The sequence below is a fragment of the Rhinoderma darwinii genome (assembly GCF_050947455.1).
Source record: "Rhinoderma darwinii isolate aRhiDar2 chromosome 4 unlocalized genomic scaffold, aRhiDar2.hap1 SUPER_4_unloc_1, whole genome shotgun sequence".
In the NCBI taxonomy this organism is placed as follows: Eukaryota; Metazoa; Chordata; class Amphibia; order Anura; family Rhinodermatidae; genus Rhinoderma; species Rhinoderma darwinii.
The window spans coordinates 276,831-298,566 of NW_027461753.1; the positions used below are offsets into that span (position 1 = coordinate 276,831).

General features: G+C 54.3%; 1 protein-coding gene across 2 annotated transcripts in view; it reads left to right on the forward strand.

Moving 5' to 3' along the window:
- Positions 1-21,736, forward strand: part of LOC142683582 (uridine-cytidine kinase-like 1) — a 46,672-nt gene that overhangs the window by 17,507 nt on the left and 7,429 nt on the right. For both annotated transcript variants that reach the window (XM_075847428.1, XM_075847429.1), the window contains exons 4-8: positions 1,585-1,755; positions 1,859-1,930; positions 14,202-14,391; positions 18,270-18,331; positions 21,016-21,032. In XM_075847428.1, the coding sequence (XP_075703543.1) occupies positions 1,585-1,755; positions 1,859-1,930; positions 14,202-14,391; positions 18,270-18,331; positions 21,016-21,032 (512 nt within the window). The remainder of the gene's footprint in view (positions 1-1,584; positions 1,756-1,858; positions 1,931-14,201; positions 14,392-18,269; positions 18,332-21,015; positions 21,033-21,736) is intronic.

Sequence of the window (21,736 nt, forward strand, 5' to 3'; positions counted from 1 at the left end):
TTCCTCCTGTCCTGCAGTGTATGAGTACATCTCCTTGTATCTTCAGATCCTCAGTAAGGAGGAGCAGGATGTGGCCTCCATGTTGCTCTCCTTCCTCCTGTCCTGCAGTGTATGAGTACATCTCCTTGTATCTTCAGATCCTCAGTAAGGAGGAGCAGGATGTGGCCACCATGTTGCTCCTCCTTCCTCCTGTCCTGCAGTGTATGAGTACATCTCCTTGTCTCTTCAGATCCTCAGTAAGGAGGAGCAGGATGTGGCCACCATGTTGCTCCTCCTTCCTCCTGTCCTGCGGTGTATGAGTACATCTCCTTGTCTCTTCAGATCCTCAGTAAGGAGGAGCAGGATGTGGCCACCATGTTGCTCCTCCTTCCTCCTGTCCTGCGGTGTATGAGTACATCTCCTTGTAACTTCAGATCCTCAGTAAGGAGGAGCAGGATGTGGCCTCCATGTTGCTCCTCCTTCCTCCTGTCCTGCGGTGTATGAGTACATCTCCTTGTATCTTCAGATCCTCAGTAAGGAGGAGCAGGATGTGGCCTCCATGTTGCTCCTCCTTCCTCCTGTCCTGCGGTGTATGAGTACATCTCCTTGTATCTTCAGATCCTCAGTAAGGAGGAGCAGGATGTGGCCACCATGTTGCTCCTCCTGTCCTGCTGTGTATGAGTACATCTCCTTGTCTCTTCAGATCCTCAGTAAGGAGGAGCAGGATGTGGCCGCCATGTTTCGCCTCCTTCCTCCTCTCCTGCGGTGTATGAGTACATCTCCTTGTATCTTCAGATCCTCAGTAAGAAGGAGCAGGATGTGGCCTCCATGTTGCTCTCCTTCCTCCTGTCCTGCTGTGTATGAGTACATCTCCTTGTCTCTTCAGATCCTCAGTAAGGAGGAGCAGGATGTGGCCTCCATGTTGCTCCTCCTTCCTCCTGTCCTGCGGTGTATGAGTACATCTCCTTGTATCTTCAGATCCTCAGTAAGGAGGAGCAGGATGTGGCCACCATGTTGCTCCTTCCTCCTGTCCTGCGGTGTATGAGTACATCTCCTTGTATCTTCAGATCCTCAGTAAGGAGGAGCAGGATGTGGCCTCCATGTTGGGCCTCCTTCCTCCTCTCCTGCGGTGTATGAGTACATCTCCTTGTATCTTCAGATCCTCAGTAAGGAGGAGCAGGATGTGGCCGCCATGTTGCTCCTCCTGTCCTGCGGTGTATGAGTACATCTCCTTGTATCTTCAGATCCTCAGTATGGAGGAGCAGGATGTGGCCGCCATATTGCTCCTCCTGTCCTGTGGTGTATGAGTACATCTCCTTGTATCTTCAGATCCTCAGTAAGGAGGAGCAGGATGTGGCCGCCATGTTGCTCCTCCTTCCTCCTGTCCTGCGGTGTATGAGTACATCTCCTTGTATCTTCAGATCCTCAGTAAGGAGGAGCAGGATGTGGCCGCCATGTTGCTCCTCCTTCCTCCTGTCCTGCGGTGTATGAGTACATCTTCTTGTATCTTCAGATCCTCAGTAAGGAGGAGCAGGATGTGGCCGCCATGTTGCGCCTCCTCCCTCCTTTCCTGCGGTGTATGAGTACATCTCCTTGTATCTTCAGATCCTCAGTAAGGAGGAGCAGGATTTGGCCGCCAGGAACGAGTATAACTTTGATCATCCGGACGCATTTGATTTTGAACTTCTGGTCTGCGTCCTGCGTAAACTGAAGAAAGGGAAGAGTGTGAAAGTGCCGGTGTATGACTTCACCACCCACAGCCGCCGCAAGGACTGGGTGAGTACCCCCCGCAGTGACGTCACACACCCCGTATCAGACCGTCCTACACACGTTACCTTGCAGAGCTCACCCATGATGTCATCCTCTCACCCTCCTGCAGAAAACAGTCTATGGCGCCAATGTGGTCATATTTGAGGGAATTCTCTCCTTTGCCAACAAGGAGCTTCTGAAGGTAAAGTGCCTGTGACATGAGCGGCTAACTGCTCTCTCTCCTGCCTTTGTCTCCCTCTCTCTTGCTGCCTCTCTCTCTCGCTGCCTCTCTCTCTCGCTGCCTCTCTCTCTCGCTGCCTCTCTCTCTCACTCCTCTGCCTCTCTCACTCCTCTGCCTCTCTCACTCCCTTACTCTCTCTGCCTCTCCTGCCTCTCTCTCTCTCCTGCCTCTCTCTCTCTCTCTCTCCTGCCTTTCTCACTCCTCTGCCTTTACTGCCTCTCTCACTCCTCTTCCTCTCTCACTCTCTCTGCCTCTCTCACTCTCTCTGCGCCTCTCTCTCCTGCGCCTCTCTCTCCTGCGCCTCTCTCTCCTGCGCCTCTCTCTCCTGCGCCTCTCTCTCCTGCGCCTCTCTCTCCTGCGCCTCTCTCTCCTGCGCCTCTCTCTCCTGCGCCTCTCTCTCCTGCCTCTCACTCTCTCCTGCCTCCCTCTCTCCTGCCTCTCCCTCTCTGCCTCTCCTGCCACTCTCTTTCTCTCTCTCTCTCTCTCCTGCCTCCCTCTCTCTCCCCTGCCTCTCTCTTTCTCTCTCTCTCTCTCTCTCCTGCCTCTCTCTCTCTCCTGCCTCTCTCTCTCCTGCCTCTCTCTCTCCTGCCTCTCTCCTGCCTCTCTCTCTCCTGCCTCCCTCTCCTGCCTCTCTCTACCTCTCCTGCCTCTCTCTACCTCTCCTGCCTCTCTCTCTCTCTCTCCTGCCTCTCTCTCTCTCTCCTACCTCCCTCCCTCTCTCCCCTGCCTCTCTCTCCTGCCTCCCTCCCTCTCTCTCCTGCCTCCCTCTCTCTCTCCCCTGCCTCTCTCTCTCTCTCCTGCCTCCCTCTCTCCTGCCTGTCTCTCTCCTCTGCCTTTCCTGCCTCTCTCTCCTCTCTCTTTCTCTCTCTCTCTCTCCTCTGCCTTTCCTGCCTCTCCTGCCTCTCTCCCTCTCTCTCCTCTGCTTCTCCCTCTCCTCTGCTTCTCCCTCTCCTCTGCTTCTCCCTCTGCTCTGCTTCTCCCTCTCTCCTGCCTCTCTCCCTCTCTCCTGCCCCCCTTCTCGACTGCCCCTTCTCAACTCCCCCTCTCTCTCCTGCCCCTCTCCCCTGCCTCTCTCTCCTGCCTCCTTCTCTCTCTCCTGCCTCCCTCTCTCTCTCTCTCTCCTCTGCTTCTCTCTCTCTCTCCTGCCTCTGTCTCTCTCTCCTCTGCTTCTCTCTCTCTCCCTCCTCTCACTCCCTTACTCTCTCTGCCTCTCTCTCTCTCTCCTGCCTCTCTCTCTCTCCTGCCTCTCTCTCTCTCTCCTACCTCCCTCGCTCTCTCTCCTGCCTCCCTCCCTCTCTCTCCTGCCTCCCTCCCTCTCTCTCCTGCCTCTCCCTCTCTCTCTCTTCTGCCTCCCTCTCTCCTGCCTCTCTCTCTCCTCTGCCTTTCCTGCCTCTCTCCCTCTCTCCTCTGCTTCTCCCTCTCTCCTCTGCTTCTCCCTCTCTCCTCTGCTTCTCCCTCTCTCCTGCCCCCCTTCTCGACTGCCCCTTCTCAACTCCCCCTCTCTCTCCTGCCTCCTCTCTCTCTCCTGCCTCCCTCTCTCTCTCTCCTGCCTCCCTCTCTCTCTCTCTCTCTCTCCTCTGCTTCTCTCTCTCTCCTGCCTCTGTCTCCCTCTCTCTCCTCTGCTTCTCTCTCTCTCTCCCTCCTCTCACTCCCTTACTCTCTCTGCCTCTCTCTCTCTCTCTCCTGCCTCTCTCACTCCTCTGCCTCTCCTGCCTCTCTCACTCCTCTGCCTTTCCTGCCTCTCTCACTCCTCTGCCTCTCTCGCTCTCTCTGCCTCTCTCACTCTCTCTGCCTCTCTCACTCTCTCTGCCTCTCTCTCTCCTGCGCCTCTCTCTCCTGCCTCTCACTCTCTCCTGCCTCCCTCTCTCCTGCCTCCCTCCCTCTCTCTCTCCTGCTTCCCTCTCTCTCTCCTGCCTCTCCCTCTCTGCCTCTCCTGCCTCTCTCACTCCTCTGCCTCTCTCACTCCCTCACTCTCTCTGCCTCTCCTGCCTCTCTTACTCTCTCTGCCTCTCTCTCTCCTGCCTCTCTCCCTCTCTCTCCTCTGCTTCTCTCCTGCCTCTCTCACTCTCCCTCTCTCTCCTCTGCTTCTCTCCTGCCTCTCTCTCTCGATGCCTCTCTCTCTCTCGCTGCCTCTCTCACTCCTCTGCCTCTCTCACTCCTCTGCCTCTCTCACTCCTCTGCCTCTCTCTCTCCCCTGCCTCTCTCTTTCTCTCTCTCTCTCTCTCTCTCTCTCTCTCCTGCCTCTGCCTTTCCTGCCTCTCTCACTCCTCTGCCTCTCTCACTCTCTCTGCCTCTCCTGCGCCTCTCACTCTCTCTGCCTCTCCTGCCTCTCTCTCTGTCTCTCTCCTGCCTCTCTCACTCTCTCTGCCTCTCTCTCTCCTGCCTCTCTCCTGCCTCTCTCCCTCTCTCTCCTCTGCTTCTCTCTCCTGCCTCTCTTTCTCTCTCCCCTGCCTCTCTCTTTCTCTCTCTCCTGCCTCTCTCTCACCTGCCTCTCTCTTCCTCTCTCTCTCCTGCCTCCCTCCCTCTCTCTCCTGCCTCCCTCTCTCTCTCTCCCCTGCCTCTCTCTCCTGCCTCTCTCTCCTGCCTCTCTCTCCTGCCTCTCTCTCTCTACCTCTCCTGCCTCTCTCTCTCTTTCCTGCCTCTCTCTCTCTCTATCTGTCTCCTGCCTCCCTCTCCTGCCTCTCTCTACCTCTCCTGCCTCTCTCTACCTCTCCTGCCTCTCTCTCTCTCCTGCCTCTCTCTCTTTCTCCTACCTCCCTCCCTCTCTCCCCTGCCTCTCTCTCCTGCCTCCCTCCCTCTCTCTCCTTCCTCCCTCTCTCTCTCCCCTGCCTCTCTCTCCTGCCTTCCTCTCTCCTGCCTCTCTCTCCTCTGCCTTTCCTGCCTCTCTCTCTCCCGCCTCTCTCTCTTTCTCTCTCTCTCTCTCCTCTGCCTTTCCTGCCTCTCTCCCTCTCTCTCCTCTGCTTCTCCCTCTCCTCTGCTTCTCCCACTGCCCCTCTCTCGACTGCCCCTCTCTCGACTGCCCCTCTCTCGACTGCCCCTCTCCCCTGCCTCTCTCTCCTGCCTCCTTCTCTTTCTCTCTCCTGCCTCCCTCTCTCTCTCTCTCCTCTGCTTCTTTCTCTCTCCTGCCTCCCTCTCTCTCCCTCTCTCTCCTCTGCTTCTCTTTCTCTCTCCCTCTCCTCTGCTTCTCTCTCTCTCTCCTTCCCCTCTCTCTCTCTCCCGCCCCTCTCCCTCCCGCCTCTCTCCCTCTCTCTCCTCTGCTTCTCTCTCCTGCCTCTCCTGCCTCTCTCTCTCTCCTGCCTCTCTCTCTCTCTCTCTCTCCTGCCTCCCTCTCTCTCTCCCCTGCCTCTCTCTCTCCCCTGCCTCCTTCCTCTCTCTCCCTCTCTCTCCTCTGCTTCTCTCTCTCCTTCCCCTCTCTCTCTCTCCTGCCTCCCTCTCTCTCTCCCCTGCCTCTCTCTCTCTCCCCTGCCTCTCTCTCTCCCCTGCCTCTCTCTGCCTCTCTCTCTCCCCTGCCTCCTTCCTCTCTCTCCCTCTCTCTCCTCTGCTTCTCTCTCTCCTTCCCCTCTCTCTCTCTCTCCTGCCTCCCTCTCTCTCTCTCCCCTGCCTCTCTCTCTCTCCCCTGCCTCTCTCTGCCTCTCTCTCTCTCCTGCCCCTCTCTCTCTCTCTCTCTCTCTCTCTCTGCCTCTCCTGCCTCTCTCCCTCTCTCTCTCCCCTGCTTCTCTCTACTGCCTCTCTCTCTCTCCCCTGCCTCTCTCTCTCCTGCCTCTCTCTCTCCCCTGCCTCCTTCCTCTCTCTCCTCTGCTTCTCTCTCTCCTTCCCCTCTCTCTCTCTCTCTCTCCCCTGCCTCTCTCTGCCTCTCTCTCTCCTGCCTCTCTCTCTCTGCCTCTCCTGCCTCTCTCCCTCTCTCTCTCCCCTGCTTCTCTCTACTGCCTCTCTCCCCTGCCTTTCTCTCTCCTGCCTCTCTTTCTCTCTCCTGCCTCTCTCTCTCTCCTCTGCCTTTCCTGCCTCTCTGTCTCTCTGCCTTTCCTGCCTCTCTGTCTCTCTGCCTCTCCCGCCTCTCTCTCTCCCGCCTCTCTCTCTCCTGCCTCTCTCTCTCCCGCCTCTCTCTCCTGCCTCTCTCTCTCACTCTCTCTCCCCTGCCTCTCTCTCCTGCCTCCCTCTCTCCTGCCTCTCTCTGTCCTCTGCCTTTCCTGCCTCTCTCTCTCCCGCCTCTCTCTCCTCTCTCTTTCTCTCTCTCTCCTCTGCCTTTCCTGCCTCTCTCCCTCTCTCTCCTCTGCTTCTCCCTCTCTCCTGCCCCTCTCTCCTGCCCCTCTCTCTCTCCTGCCCCTCTCTCTCTCCTGCCCCTCTCTCTCTCCTGCCCCTCTCTCTCTCCTGCCCCTCTCTCTCTCCTGCCCCTCTCTCTCTCCTGCCCCTCTCTCTCTCCTGCCCCTCTCTCTCCCCTGCCCCTCTCTCTCCCCTGCCCCTCTCCCCTGCCTCTCTCTCCTGCCTCCCTCTCTCTCTCTCTCTCTCTCTCCTCTGCTCTCTCTCCTGCCTCCCTCCCTCTCTCTCTCTCCTGCCTCCCTCTCTCTCCTCTGCTTCTCTCTCTCTCTCCTGCCTCGCTCTCTCTCTTTCTCTCCTCTGCTTCTCTCTCTCTCCTGCCTCCCTCTCTCTCTCTCCTGCCTCTCTCTCCCTCTCTCTCTCCTCTGCTTCTCTCTCTCTCCTGCCTCTCCCCTCTCTCTCCTCTACTTCTCTTTCTCTCTCTCCCTCTCCTCTGCTTCTCTCTCTCTCCCGCCCCTCTCTCTCTCCCGCCCCTCTCCCTCACGCCTCTCTCCCTCTCTCTCCTCTGCTTCTCTCTCCCTCTCTCTCCTCTGCTTCTCTCTCCTGCCTCTCTCTCTCTGCTTCTCCTGCCTCTCTCTCTCTCCTGCCTCTCTCTCTCCTGCCTCTCTCTCTCCCCTGCCTCCTTCCTCTCTCTCCCTCTCTCTCCTCTGCTTCTCTCTCTCCTTCCCCTCTCTCTCTCTCTCTCTCTCTCTCCTGCCTCCCTCTCTCTCTCTCCCCTGCTCTCTCTCTCTCTCCTGCCTCTCTCTCTCTCTCTCTGCCTCTCCTGCCTCTCTCCCTCTCTCTCCCCTGCTTCTCTCTCCTTGCCTCTCTCTCCCCTGCCTCTCTCTCCTGCCACTCCCTCTCCTCTGCCTTTCCTGCCTCTCTGTCTCTCTGCCTTTCCTGCCTCTCCCGCCTCTCTCTCCTGCCTCTCTCTCTCTCTCTCTCCTACCTCCCTCCCTCTCTCCCCTGCCTCTCTCTCCTGCCTCCCTCTCTCCTGCCTCTCTCTGTCCTCTGCCTTTCCTGCCTCTCTCTCTCCCGCCTCTCTCTCTCTCTCTTTCTCTCTCTCTCCTCTGCCTTTCCTGCCTCTCTCCCTCTCTCTCCTCTGCTTCTCCCTCTCTCCTGCCCCTCTCTCCTGCCCCTCTCTCTCTCCTGCCCCTCTCTCTCTCCTGCCCCTCTCTCTCTCCTGCCCCTCTCTCTCTCCTGCCCCTCTCTCTCTCCTGCCCCTCTCTCTCTCCTGCCCCTCTCTCTCCCCTGCCCCTCTCTCTCCCCTGCCCCTCTCCCCTGCCCCTCTCCCCTGCCTCTCTCTCCTGCCTCCCTCTCTCTCTCTCTCTCTCTCTCCTCTGCTCTCTCTCCTGCCTCCCTCCCTCTCTCTCTCTCCTGCCTCCCTCTCTCTCCTCTGCTTCTCTCTCTCTCTCCTGCCTCGCTCTCTCTCTTTCTCTCCTCTGCTTCTCTCTCTCTCCTGCCTCCCTCTCTCTCCTGCCTCTCTCTCCCTCTCTCTCTCCTCTGCTTCTCTCTCTCTCCTGCCTCTCCCCTCTCTCTCCTCTACTTCTCTTTCTCTCTCTCCCTCTCCTCTGCTTCTCTCTCTCTCCCGCCCCTCTCTCTCTCTCCCGCCCCTCTCCCTCACGCCTCTCTCCCTCTCTCTCCTCTGCTTCTCTCTCCCTCTCTCTCCTCTGCTTCTCTCTCCTGCCTCTCTCTCTCTGCTTCTCCTGCCTCTCTCTCTCCTGCCCTCTCTCTCTCCCCTGCCTCCTTCCTCTCTCTCCCTCTCTCTCCTCTGCTTCTCTCTCTCCTTCCCCTCTCTCTCTCTCTCTCTCTCTCTGCCTCCCTCTCTCTCTCTCCCCTGCCTCTCTCTCTCTCTCCTGCCTCTCTCTCTCTCTCTCTGCCTCTCCTGCCTCTCTCCCTCTCTCTCCCCTGCTTCTCTCTCCTGCCTCTCTCTCCCCTGCCTTTCTCTCTCCTGCCACTCCCTCTCCTCTGCCTTTCCTGCCTCTCTGTCTCTCTGCCTTTCCTGCCTCTCCCGCCTCTCTCTCTCCCGCCTCTCTCTCTTTCTGCTGCCTCTCTCTCTCCTGCCTTTCTCTCTCTCTCTCTCTCCTGCCTCTCTCTCTCTCTCTCCTGCCTCTCTCTCTCTCTCTCCCGCCTCTCTCTCTTCTCTCTCTCCCGCCTCTCTCCCTCTCCCGCCTCTCTCTCTCTCCCCGCCTCTCTCTCTCTCCCGCCTCTCTCTCTCTCCCGCCTCTCTCTCTCTCTCCCGCCTCTCTCTCTCTCTCCCGCCTCTCTCTCTCTCTCCCGCCTCTCTCTCTCCCGCCTCTCTCTCTCTTCGCCTCTCTCTCTCTCTCCCGCCTCTCTCTCCCTCTCTCTCTCCCGCCTCTCTCTCTCTCTTTCTCCCGCTTCTCTCTCTGTCTCTCTCTCCCGCCTCTCTCTCTCTCTCCCGCCTCTTTCTCCCGCCCTCTCTCTCTCTCCCGCCTCTCTCTCTCGCTGCCTCTGCCTCTCTCTCTGCCTCTCTCTCTCTCTCTCTCTCTCGCTGCCTCTCTCTCTCTCGCTGCCTCTCTCTCTCTTTCCTGCCTCTCTCTCTCTCTCTCTCTCCTACCTCCCTCTCTACCCTGCCTCTCTCTCCTGCCCTGCCTCTCTCCTGCCTCCCTCTCTCTCTCCCCTGCCTCCCTCTCTCCTGCCTCTCTCTCTCCCGCTCTCTCCCGCCTTTCTCTCTCTCTCTCCCGCCTCTCTCTCCCCGCCTCTCTCTCTCTCTCTCTCCCGCCTCTCTCTCTCTCTCTCCTCTGCCTTTCCTGCCTCTCCTGCCTCTCTCCCTCTCTCTCCTCTGCTTCTCCCTCTCCTCTTCTTCTCCCTCTCCTCTGCTTCTCCCTCTCTCCTGCCCCCCTCTCTCCTGCCCCCCTCTCTCCTGCCCCCCTCTCTCCTGCCCCCCTCTCTCCTGCCCCCCTCTCTCCTGCCCCTCTCTCTCCTGCCCCTCTCTCTCCTGCCCCTCTCTCTCCTGCCCCTCTCTCTCCTGCCCCTCTGCCCTGCCTCTCTCTCCTGCCTCTCTCTCCCTCTCTCTCCTCTGCTTCTCTCTCTCCCTCTCCTCTGCTTCTCTCTCCCTCTCTCTCCCCTCTGCTTCTCTCTCCTGCCTCTCTCTTTCCTGCCCCTCTCTCTCTGCCTCTCCTGCCTCTCTCTCTCATGCCTCTCTCTCTCTCTCTCCTGCCTCTCTCTCCTGCCTGCCTCTCTCTCTCTCTCTCTCTCTCTCTCTCTCTCTCTCCTGCCTCTCTCCCCTGCCTCCTTCCTCTCTCTCCCTCTCTCTCCTCTGCTTCTCTCTCTCCTTCGCCTTTCTCTCTCCTGCCTCTCTCTTTCTCTCTCCCTGCCTCTCTCCTGCCTCTCTGTCTCTCTGCCTTTCCTGCCTCTCTGTCTCTGCCTCTCCCGCCTCTCTCTCTCCCGCCTCTCTCTCTCCCGCGCCTCTCTCTCCCGCCTCTCTCTCTCCCTCTCTCTCTCCTGCCTCTCTCTCCCTCTCTCTCTCCTGCCTCTCTCTCTCTCTCCTGCCTTTCTCTCTCTCCTGGCTCTCTTTCTCCTGCCTTTCTCTCTCTCTCTCTCTCTCTCCTGCCTCTCTCTCTCTCCCGCCTCTCTCTCTCTCCCGCCTCTCTCTCTCTCCCGCCTCTCTCTCTCTCTCGCTGCCTCTCTCTCTCTCGCTGCCTCTCTCTCTCTCGCTGCCTCTGCCTCTCTCACTCCCTCTCCTCTCCTGCCCCCTCTCTCCTGCCCCTCTCTCTCCTGCTCCTCTGCCCTGCCTCTCTCTCCTGCCTCCTTCTCTCTCTCTCCTCTGCTTCTCTCTCTCTCCTGCCTCTCTCTCTCCCTCTCCTCTGCTTCTCTCTCTCTCTCTCCTTCCTCTCTCTCTCTCCCGCCCCTCTCCCTCCCGCCTCTCTCTCCCTCTCTCTCCTCTGCTTCTCTCTCCCTCTCTCTCCTCTGCTTCTCTCTCCCTCTCTCTCCCCTCTGCTTCTCTCTCCTGCCTCTCTCTCTGCCTCTCCTGCCTGTCTCTCTCTCCTGCCTCCCTCTCTCTCTCCTGCCTCCCTCTCTCTCTCCTGCCTCTCTCTCTCTCTCTCCTGCCTCCCTCTCTCTCTCTCTCCTGCCTCTCTCTCTCTCCTGCCTCTCTCTCTCTCTCCCGCCTCTGCCTCTCTCTCTCCCCTGCCTCCTCTGCTTCTCTCTCTCCTTCCCCTCTCTCTCTCTCTTCTGCCTTTCTCTCTCTCTCTCTCTCTCTCCTGCCTTTCTCTCTCTCTCTCTCTCTCCTGCCTTTCTCTCTCTCTCTCTCCTGCCTCTCTCTCTCTCTCTCCTGCCTCTCTCTCTCTCCCCGCCTCTCTCTCTCCCGACTCTCTCTCTCTCCCGACTCTCTCTCTCTCCCGCCTCTCTCTCTCTCCCCCGCCTCTCTCTCTCTCTCTCTCTCTCCCGACTCTCTCTCCCGCCTCTCTCTCTCTCTCTCCCGCCTCTCTCTCACTCTCCCGCCTCTCTCACTCTCCCGCCTCTCCCTCTCCACCGCCTCTCTCCCGCCTCTCTCCCGCCTCTCTCCCGCCTCTCTCCCGCCTCTCTCTCCTGCCTCTCTCTCTCCTGCCTCTCTCTCTCCTGCCTCTCTCTCTCTCTCTCTCCCCTGCCTCTCTCTCTCCCCTGCCTCTCTCTCCCCTGCCTCTCTCCCTCTCTCTCCTGCCCCTCTCTCTCCTGCCCCTCTCTCTCCTGCCCCTCTCTCTCCTGCCTCCTTCTCTCTCCTGCCTCCCTTGCCTCTCTCTCTCCCTCTCTCTCTCCTGCCTCCCTCTCTCTCTCCTGCCTCCTTCTCTCTCCTGCCTCCCTTGCCTCCCTCTCTCTCTCTCCTGCCTCCCTCTCTCTCTCTCCTGCCTCCCTCTCTCTCTCCTTCCTCTCTCTCCCTCTCTCTCCTCTGCTTCTCTCTCTCCTTCCTCTCTCTCTCTCCTCCCTCTCTCTCCTGCCTCCCTCTCTCTCCTGCCTCCCTCACTCTCTCTCCTGCCTCTCTCTCTCCCCTGCCTCCTTCCTCTCTCTCCCTCTCTCTCCTCTGCTTCTCTCTCTCCTTCCTCTCTCTCTCTCTCCTGCCTCTCTCTCCTGCCTCTCTCCTGCCTCTCTGTCTCTCTGCCTCTCCCGCCTCTCTCTCTCCCGCCTCTCTCTCCCGCCTCTCTCTCCCGCCTCTCTCTCTCCCACCTCTCTCTCCTGCCTCTCTCTCCCTCTCTCTCTCCTGTCTCTCTCTCTCTCTCTCCTGCCTTTCTCTCTCTCTCTCTCCTGGCTCTCTCTCTCTCCTGCCTTTCTCTCTCTCTCTCTCTCCTGCCTCTCTCTCTCGCTGCCTCTGCCTCTCTCACTCCCTCTCCTCTCCTGCCCCCTCTCTCCTGCCCCTCTCTCTCCTGCCCCTCTGCCCTGCCTCTCTCTCCTGCCTCCTTCTCTCTCTCTCTCTCTCTCTCTCCTCTGCTTCTCTCTCTCTCCTGCCTCTCTCTCCCTCTCTCTCCTCTGCTTCTCTCTCTCTCCCTCTCCTCTGCTTCTCTCTCTCTCCTTCCTCTCTCTCTCTCCCGCCCCTCTCCCTCCCGCCTCTCTCTCCCTCTCTCTCCTCTGCTTCTCTCTCCCTCTCTCTCCCCTCTGCTTCTCTCTCCTGCCTCTCTCTCTCTCCTGCCTCCCTCTCTCTCTCCTGCCTCTCTCTCTCTCTCTCCTGCCTCTCTCTCTCTCTCTCTCTCCCCCGCCTCTGCCTCTCTCTCTCCCCTGCCTCCTCTGCTTCTCTCTCTCCTTCCCTCTCTCTCTCTCTCTTCTGCCTTTCTCTCTCTCTCTCTCTCTCCTGCCTTTCTCTCTCCTCTCTCTCTCTCCTGCCTCTCTCTCTCTCTCCTGCCTCTCTCTCTCTCTCTCTCCTGCCTCTCTCTCTCTCTCTCCTGCCTCTCTCTCTCCTGCCTCTCTCTCTCTCCTGCCTCTCTCTCTCTCCCGCCTCTCTCTCTCCCGACTCTCTCTCTCTCCCGCCTCTCTCTCTCTCTCCCGCCTCTCTCCCGCCTCTCTCTCTCCCGCCTCTCTCTCTCCCGCCTCTCTCTCTCCACCGCCTCTCTCCCGCCTCTCTCCCGCCTCTCTCTCTCCCGCCTCTCTCTCTCCTGCCTCTCTCTCCTGCCTCTCTCTCCCCTGCCTCTCTCCCCTGCCTCTCTCCCTCTCTCTCCTCTGCTTCTCCCTCTCTCTCCTGCCCCTCTCTCTCCTGCCTCCTTCTCTCTCCTGCCTCCCTTGCCTCTCTCTCTCTCTCTCTCTCTCTCCTGCCTCCCTCTCACTCTCCTGCCTCTCTCTCTCTCCTTCCTCTCTCTCTCCTGCCTCTCTCTCCTGCCTCCCTCTCTCTCTCTCCTGCCTCCCTCTCTCTCTCTCTCCCTCTCTCTCCTCTGCTTCTCTCTCTCTTCCCCCCCCTCTCTCTCTCTCTCTCTCTCTCTCCTGCCTCTCTCTCTCTCTCACTGCCTCTCTCTCTCTCGCTGCCTCTCTCTCTCGCTGCATCTCTCTCTCGCTCCCTCTGCCTCTCTCACTCCCTCACTCTCTCTGCCTCTCTTTCTCTCTCTCTCTCTCTCCTGCCTCTGCCTTTCCTGCCTCTCTCACTCCTCTGCCTCTTTCACTCTCTCTGCCTCTCCTTCGCCTCTCACTCCCTCTCCTGCCTCTCTCTCTCCTCTGCTTCTCCCTCTCCTCCTGCCTCTCTCCCTCTCTCCTGCCCCTCTCTCTCCTGCCCCTCTCTCTCCTGCCCCTTCTCCCCTGCCTCTCCTGCCTCCTTCTCTCTCCTGCCTCCCTTGCCTCTCTCTCTCTCCTGCCTCCCTCTCTCTCTCCTGCCTCCCTCTCTCTCTCCTGCCTCTCTCTCTCTCTCTCCTCTGCTTCTCTCTCTCCTTCCTCTCTCTCTCTCTCCTGCCTCTCTCCTGCCTCCCTCTCTCTCTCTCCTTCCTCCCTCTCTCTCTCTCCTCCCTCTGTCTCTCTCTCCTGCCTCCCTCTCTCTCTCTCCCTCTCTTTCCTCTGCTTCTCTCTCTCTTTCCCCCCTCTCTTTCCCCTCTCTCTCTCTCCTGCCTCCCTCTCTCTCTCTCCTGCCTCTCTCTCTCTCCTTCCTCTCTCTCTCTCCTGCCTCCCTCTCTCTCTCTCGCTGCCTCTCTCTCTCTCGCTCCCTCTTCCTCTCTCACTCCCTCACTCTCTCTGCCTCTCTCTCTCCCCTGCGTCTCTTTCTCTCTCTCTCCTGCCTCTGCCTTTCCTGCCTCTCTCACTCCTCTGCCTCTCTCACTCTCTCTGCCTCTCCTTCGCCTCTCACTCCCTCTGCCTCTCCTGCCTCTCTCACTCTCTACTGCCTCTCTCCTGCCTCTCTCCCTCTCTCTCCTCTGCCTCTCTCTCCTGCCTCTCTCTCCTGCCTCTCTCTCTCCTGCCTCTCTCCCCTGCCTCTCTCTTCCTCTCTCCTGCCTCTCTCTTTCCTGCCTCTCTCTCTCTCTCTCTCTCCTGCCTCTCTCTCTCTCTCTCCTGCCTCTCTCTCTCCTGCCTCTCTCTCTCTCCCGCCCCTCTCTCTCTCTCCCGCCCCTCTCTCTCTCTCCCGCCCCTCTCTCTCTCTCCCGCCCCTCTCTCTCTCTCTCTCCCGCCCCTCTCTCTCTCCCGCCCCTCTCTCTCTCTCTCTCCCGCCCCTCTCTCTCTCTCCCGCCCCTCTCTCTCTCTCCCGCCCCTCTCTCTCTCTCCCGCCCCTCTCTCTCCCGCCCCTCTCTCTCTCTCCCGCCCCTCTCTCTCTCTCCCGCCCCTCTCTCTCTCTCTCCCTCCCCCGCCTCTCTCTCTCCCCCGCCTCTCTCTCCTTCTCCCTCTCTCTCTCTCCTACTCCCTCTCTCTTTCTCCTTCTTCTCTCCTTCTCTCCTTCTCCTTCTCTCCTTCTCCTTTTCTCCTTCTCCCTCTCCCTCTCTCGGCTCTGTACGTCGTTTGTTGTTCGCCCCATCATGACTTTCTTTCTTTATCTCCTCAGCTTTTGGATATGAAGGTGTTTGTAGACACAGATTCTGACATTCGCCTGGTGCGACGGCTGAAGCGTGACATCATGGAGCGGGGGCGAGACATTGTCGGCGTCATCAAGCAATATAATAAGTTTGTAAAGCCTTCATTCGAGCAGTATATAGAACCCACTGTACAGCTGGCAGACATCGTGGTGCCCAGAGGTAACCTGTAATATAGATATAATACACACCTGTACTATATATATATATATATATATATATATATATATCTCACACCTGTACTAGAGCTAATATACACCTGTACTAGAGCTAATATACACCTGTGCTAGAGCTAATATACACCTGTACTAGAGCTAATATACACCTGTACTAGAGCTAATATACACCTGTACTAGAGCTAATATACACCTGTACTAGATAGATAATGTACACCTGTACTAGAGCTAATATACACCTGTACTAGAGCTAATATACACCTGTACTAGAGCTAATATACACCTGTGCTAGAGCTAATATACACCTGTGCTAGAGCTAATATACACCTGTACTAGAGCTAATATACACCTGTGCTAGAGCTAATATACACCTCTGCTAGAGAGATAATATACACCTGTACTAGAGAGATAATATACACCTGTACCAGAGATATAATATACACCTGTACCAGAGAGATGATATACGCCTGTACTAGAGAGATAATATACACCTGTACTAGATAGATAATGTACACCTGTACTAGAGAGCTAATATACACCTGTACTAGATAGATAATATACACCTGTACTAGATAGATAATGTACACCTGTACTAGAGCTAATGTATACCTGTACTAGAGATATAATATACACCTGTACTAGAGAGATAATAGACACATGTACTAGAGATAATATACACCTGTACCAGATATAATATACACCTGTACTAGAGAGATATACACCTGTACTAGAGATATACACCTGTACTAGAGATATACACCTGTACTAGAGATATACACCTGTACTAGAGATATACACCTGTACTAGAGATATAATATACACCTGTACTAGAGAGATAATAGACACATGTACTAGAGATAATATACACCTGTACCAGAGATATAATATACACCTGTACTAGAGAGATAATATACACCTGTACTAGAGATATACACCTGTACTAGAGATATACACCTGTACTCGAGATATGATATACACCTGTACTAGAGAGATAATATACACCTGTACCAGAGAGATAATATACACTTGTACTAGAGAGATATACACCTGTACTAGAGATATACACCTGTACTAGAGATATAATATACACCTGTACTAGAGATATAATATACACCTGTACTAGAGATAATATACACCTGTACTAGAGATATACACCTGTACTAGAGATATAATATACACCTGTACTAGAGATATAATATACACCTGTACTAGAGATATAATATACACCTGTACAAGAGATATACACCTGTACTAGAGAGATAATATACACCTGTACTAGAGAGATAATATACACCTGTACTAGAGAGATAATATACACCTGTACTAGAGAGATAATAGACACATGTACTAGAGAGATAATATACACCTGTACTAGAGAGATAATATACACCTGTACTAGAGAGATAATATACACCTGTACTAGAGAGATTATATACACCTGTACTCGAGATATACACCTGTACTAGAGCTAATGTACACCTGTACTAGAGATATACACCTGTACTAGAGATATAATATACACCTGTACTAGAGAGATAATAAACACATGTACTAGAGATAATATACACCTGTACCAGAGAGATATACACCTGTACTAGAGAGGTAATAAACACATGTACTAGAGATAATATACACCTGTACCAGAGAGATGATATACACCTGTACTAGAGAGATAATAAACACATGTACTAGAGATAATATACACCTGTACCAGAGATATAATATACACCTGTACTAGAGAGATATACACCTGTACTAGAGAGGTACACCTGTACTAGAGAGATACACCTGTACTAGAGATATACACCTGTACTAGAGAGATAATATACACCTGTACCAGAGAGATGATATACACCTGTACCAGAGATATGATATACACCTGTACCAGATATATGATATACACCTGTACTCGAGATATACACCTGTACTAGATAGATAATATACACCTGTACTCGAGATATACACATGTACTCGAGATATACACCTGTACTCGAGATATACACCTGTGCTCGAGATATACACCTGTACTAGAGATATACACCTGTACTCGAGATATACACCTGTACTCGAGATATACACCTGTGCTCGAGATATACACCTGTACTCGAGATATACACCTGTACTCGAGATATACACCTGTACTCGAGATATACACCTGTACTCGAGATATACACCTGTACTCGAGATATACACCTGTACTTGAGAGATTATATACACCTGTACTCGAGAGATTATATACACCTGTACTCGAGAGATTATATACACCTGTACTAGAGAGATTATATACACCTGTACTAGAGAGATAATATACACCTGTACTAGAGAGATAATAGACACATGTACTAGAGAGATAATATACACCTGTACTAGAGAGATTATATACACCTGTACTAGAGAGATTATATACACCTGTACTAGAGATATAATATACACCTGTACTAGAGAGATAATATACACCTGTACTAGAGAGATAATATACACCTGTACTAGAGAGATTATATACACCTGTACTAGAGCTAATGTACACCTGTACTAGAGATATACACCTGTACTAGAGATATAATATACACCTGTACTAGAGAGATAATAAACACATGTACTAGAGATAATATACACCTGTACCAGAGATATAATATACACCTGTACTAGAGAGATATACACCTGTACTAGAGAGGTACACCTGTACTAGAGAGGTACACCTGTACTAGAGAGATACACCTGTACTAGAGATATACACCTGTACTAGAGAGATAATATACACCTGTACCAGAGAGATGATATACACCTGTACTAGAGAGATTATATACACCTGTACTAGAGATATACACCTGTACTAGAGATATACACCTGTACTCGAGATATACACCTGTACTCGAGATATACACCTGTGCTCGAGATATACACCTGTACTCGAGATATACACCTGTACTCGAGATATACACCTGTACTCGAGAGATTATGTACACCTGTACTCGAGAGATTATATACACCTGTACTCGAGAGATTATATACACCTGTACTAGAGAGATTATATACACCTGTACTAGAGAGATTATATACACCTGTACTAGAGAGATTATATACACCTGTACTAGAGAGATTATATACACCTGTACTAGAGATATACACCTGTACTCGAGATATACACCTGTACTCGAGATATACACCTGTGCTCGAGATATACACCTGTGCTCGAGATATACACCTGTACTCGAGATATACACCTGTACTCGAGATATACACCTGTACTCGAGATATACACCTGTACTCGAGATATACACCTGTACTCGAGAGATTATGTACACCTGTACTCGAGAGATTATGTACACCTGTACTCGAGAGATTATATACACCTGTACTAGAGAGATTATATACACCTGTACTAGAGAGATTATATACACCTGTACTAGAGAGATAATATACACCTGTACTAGAGAGATAATATACACCTGTACTAGAGAGATAATATACACCTGTACTAGAGAGATAATATACACCTGTACTAGAGATATACACCTGTACTAGAGATATAATATACACCTGTACTAGAGATATAATATACACCTGTACTAGAGAGATTATATACACCTGTACTAGAGAGATAATATACACCTGTACTAGAGAGATAATATACACCTGTACTAGAGAGATTATATACACCTGTACTAGAGAGATTATATACACCTGTACTAGAGAGATAATATACACCTGTACTAGAGAGATAATATACACCTGTACTAGAGAGATATAATATACACCTGTACCAGAGAGATGATATACACCTGTACTAGACATGTATATTCACCTGTACCCTGTGATCTCCCCTGTATTATAGATATAATATTGGATGGGTTTGTGTCTTAGGGGGTGATAACTCTGTGGCTCTGGATCTCATAGTTCAGCACGTGCACAGTCAGCTGGAGAAGGTGAGTACTGGTCAGTGCAGCGCCCCCCCAGGTGATACCTCCTCCTGTTTTATTTGTTTTGCCGTTGTTGAGTTCAGGTCATACCTGTATGATGTATAGAGGGAACCCCCTGATGGCTGGTGCTTTCTTCTATGACTTCCATCATCTGTGCCGCTTGCTAGGTCAGTGGCGGCTCTTCTCTTACATGCCTCAGACAGGTGTAAATAGTGTCCACCTGCCGTAGGTGTGGGGCACCCCGGGGTCACCACTGCCTCCTCCATATAATGCTCCTAGGACTCTCGTGTACATCCTGCAGTACAGCTGTGGAGAGGCGGTGGTTTGGGGGTACCTGGGTAATACTACATGGGGCTGCACGTGTTCCTATAGCCTCTTGGGGTCATCGGGTTTGGTCTCCTGATATGTGCTGCATCCATATGATCTGAAAATAATGAAGCTGTTGAGGCATGCGACTAACTGACATGTGCCACGTACCCTGCAGACTGTCACGAAGCATTGTACAGATGCAGCAGTCCTGTGTGCAGCGCTGCATGTCACTACCATCGCTTATCTCTTTTCTAACACTCTTTATAGGTGAAGATCTTATTGTATTCTTACCCCTGAGGAACTGTGCAGACTGAGACTGCCCGATACCATGCCTGTCACTGTCACCCTCATTGCATGGCTGATCTCACCTACTCTTAACCTCTCTTCCTCTGCCGCTCTCTTACCTCACCCTGTCCCTCTTCCTCTGCCGCTCTCTTACCTCACCCTGTCCTTCTTCCTCTGCCGCTCTCTTACCTCACCCTGTCCCTCTTCCTCTGCCGCTCTCTTACCTCACCCTGTCCCTCTTCCTCTGCCGCTCTTACCTCACCCTGTCCCTCTTCCTCTGCCGCTCTCTTACCTCACCCTGTCCCTCTTCCCTCACCCTGTCCTTCTTCCTCTGCCGCTCTTACCTCACCCTGCCCTTCCTCTGCCGCTCCTACCTCACCCTGTCCCTCTTCCTCTGCCGCTCTCTTACCTCACCCTGTTCCTCTTCCTCTGCCGCTCTCTTACCTCACTTTGTCCCGCTTCCTCTGCCGCTCTCTTACCTCACCCTGTCCCTCTTCCTCTGCCGCTCTCTTACCTCACCCTGTCCCTCTGCCGCTCTCTTACCTCACCCTGTCCCTCTGCCGCTCTCTTACCTCACCCTGTCCCTCTTCCTCTGCCGCTCTCTTACCTCACCCCGTCCCTCTTCCTCTGCCACTCTTACCTCACCCTATTCCTCTGCCACTCGCTTACCTCACCCTGTCCCTCTTCCTCTGCCGCTCTCTTACCTCACCCTGTTCCTCTTCCTCTGCCGCTCTCTTACCTCACCCTGTCCCTCTTCTTCTGCCGCTCTCTTACCTCACCCTGTCCCTCTTCCTCTGCCGCTCTTACCTCACCCTGTCCTTCTTCCTCTGCAGCTCTTACCTCACCCTGCCCTTCCTCTGCCGCTCTTACCTCACCCTGTCCCTCTTCCTCTGCCGCTCTCTTACCTCACCCTGTCCCTCTTCCTCTGCCGCTCTCTTACCTCACCCTGTCCCTCTTCCTCTGCCGCTCTCTTACCTCACCCTGTCCTCCTTCTGCTGCCATGACTCTTCCTCACACCCTGCCCTTCTTCTTCTGCTGCCGCTCTCTTCCCTCACCCTGCCCTTCTTCCACTGCCGCTCTCTTACCTCACCCTGTCCTTCTTCCGCTGCCGCTCTCTTACCTCCACCCTGTCCTTCTGCCGCTCTCTTCCCTCGCCCTGCCCTTCTTCTTCTGCTGCCGCTCTCTTACCTCACCCTTTCCTTCTTCCGCTGCCGCTCTCTTACCTCACCCTGTCCCTCTTCTTCTGCCGCGCACTTACCTCACCCTGTCCCTCTTCCTCTGCCGCGCTCTTACCTCACCCTGTCCTCCTTCTGCCGCTCTCTAACCTCACCCTGTCCCTCTTCCTCTGCCGCGCACTTACCTCACCCTGTCCCTCTTCCTCTGCCGCGCTCTCTTACCTCACCCTGTCCTCCTTCTGCCACTCTCTTACCTCACCCTGTCCTCCTTCTGCCGCTCTCTAACCTCACCCTGTCCTTCTGCCGCTCTTACCTCACCCTGTCCCTCTTCCTCTGCCGCTCTTACCTCACCCTGTCCTCCTTCTGCCGCTCTTACCTCACCCTGTCCCTCTTCCTCTGCCGCTCTCTTACCTCACCCTGTCTCTCTTCCTCTGCCGCTCTCTTACCTCACCCTGTCCCTCTTCCTCTGCCGCTCTCTTACCTCACCCTGTCCCTCTTCCTCTGCCGCTCTCTTACCTCACCCTGTCCTCCTTCTGCCGCTCTTACCTCACCCTGTCCTCCTTCTGCCGCTCTTACCTCACCCTGTCCCTCTTCCTCTGCCGCTCTCTTACCTCACCCTGTCTCTCTTCCTCTGCCGCTCTCTTACCTCACCCTGTCCCTCTTCCTCTGCCGCTCTCTTACCTCACCCTGTCCCTCTTCCTCTGCCGCTCTCTTACCTCACCCTGTCCTCCTTCTGCCGCTCTTACCTCACCCTGTCCCTCTTCCTCTGCCGCTCTCTTACCTCACCCTGTCCTCCTTCTGCCGCTCTCTTCCTCACACCCTGTGTTTCATGTTGTCTTTTTTTTCTCTTTCTAACCGTACCCGTGTGATCCTGCGTGCTGTGACGTTAATCCTTGGTTGGCCTGTTTGTTGCGGTGTCAGCGGGAGATCACAGTAAGGTAGGATTCTGAAAAATATATAGATGTGGGGTGGAGAGTTTACAGGAAATACTGTAATTACTACTACCTGTGTCCTGACCCTGGTACTACTACTTGTTCTCCTCTCCTGCGCCCCCGCTCTCGGGACACATCACTCCTGTATCGTGCTCACAGTACCTTCCTCTTGTGTTGCTGGTTCTTGATCCTCCATCATGGTCTCCTTCGTGGAGAGATTCTGGACTTTTCTAGTCATTGTCTCATTTCTTGTCTCTTCCTTTTATTGTGCACCTGTGTCTTCCCCTGCTGATATCTCCAGAGGATGCAGCGCTGGGACATGTGAGCCGCCTGTTTTCTGCATGTGTGATGTGTTACTTTGCATGCCAAAAATACACAGCTCTGCTACACCGTGATAGTGCGGCTGTTCAGAGCATGTGCCGTGTGCAGTGTTCTTTCTTTCTGGTAACTTGCTGGGATGTTACTTTGTCATCTTTCTCTCCAGAAGCTGCTGCTGTTTAATGTCTTACCTCCTCGTAAGAGCCGTGTTTTATACGAACAGCAGAAAGAAGGTGCTCTGCGGTGACGGGAAATGTAGGCCTGAGGGGTTTGTTATGGCTGGTGGTTATTAGGGTGAACTGTGTATTGGGGACTGGTAGTGATGAGAAATGTTGGGCTGAACAGTTTTCTTTGTGGTGACATGAGGTGCTGGGTCCAGTGGTGCCCTGTGA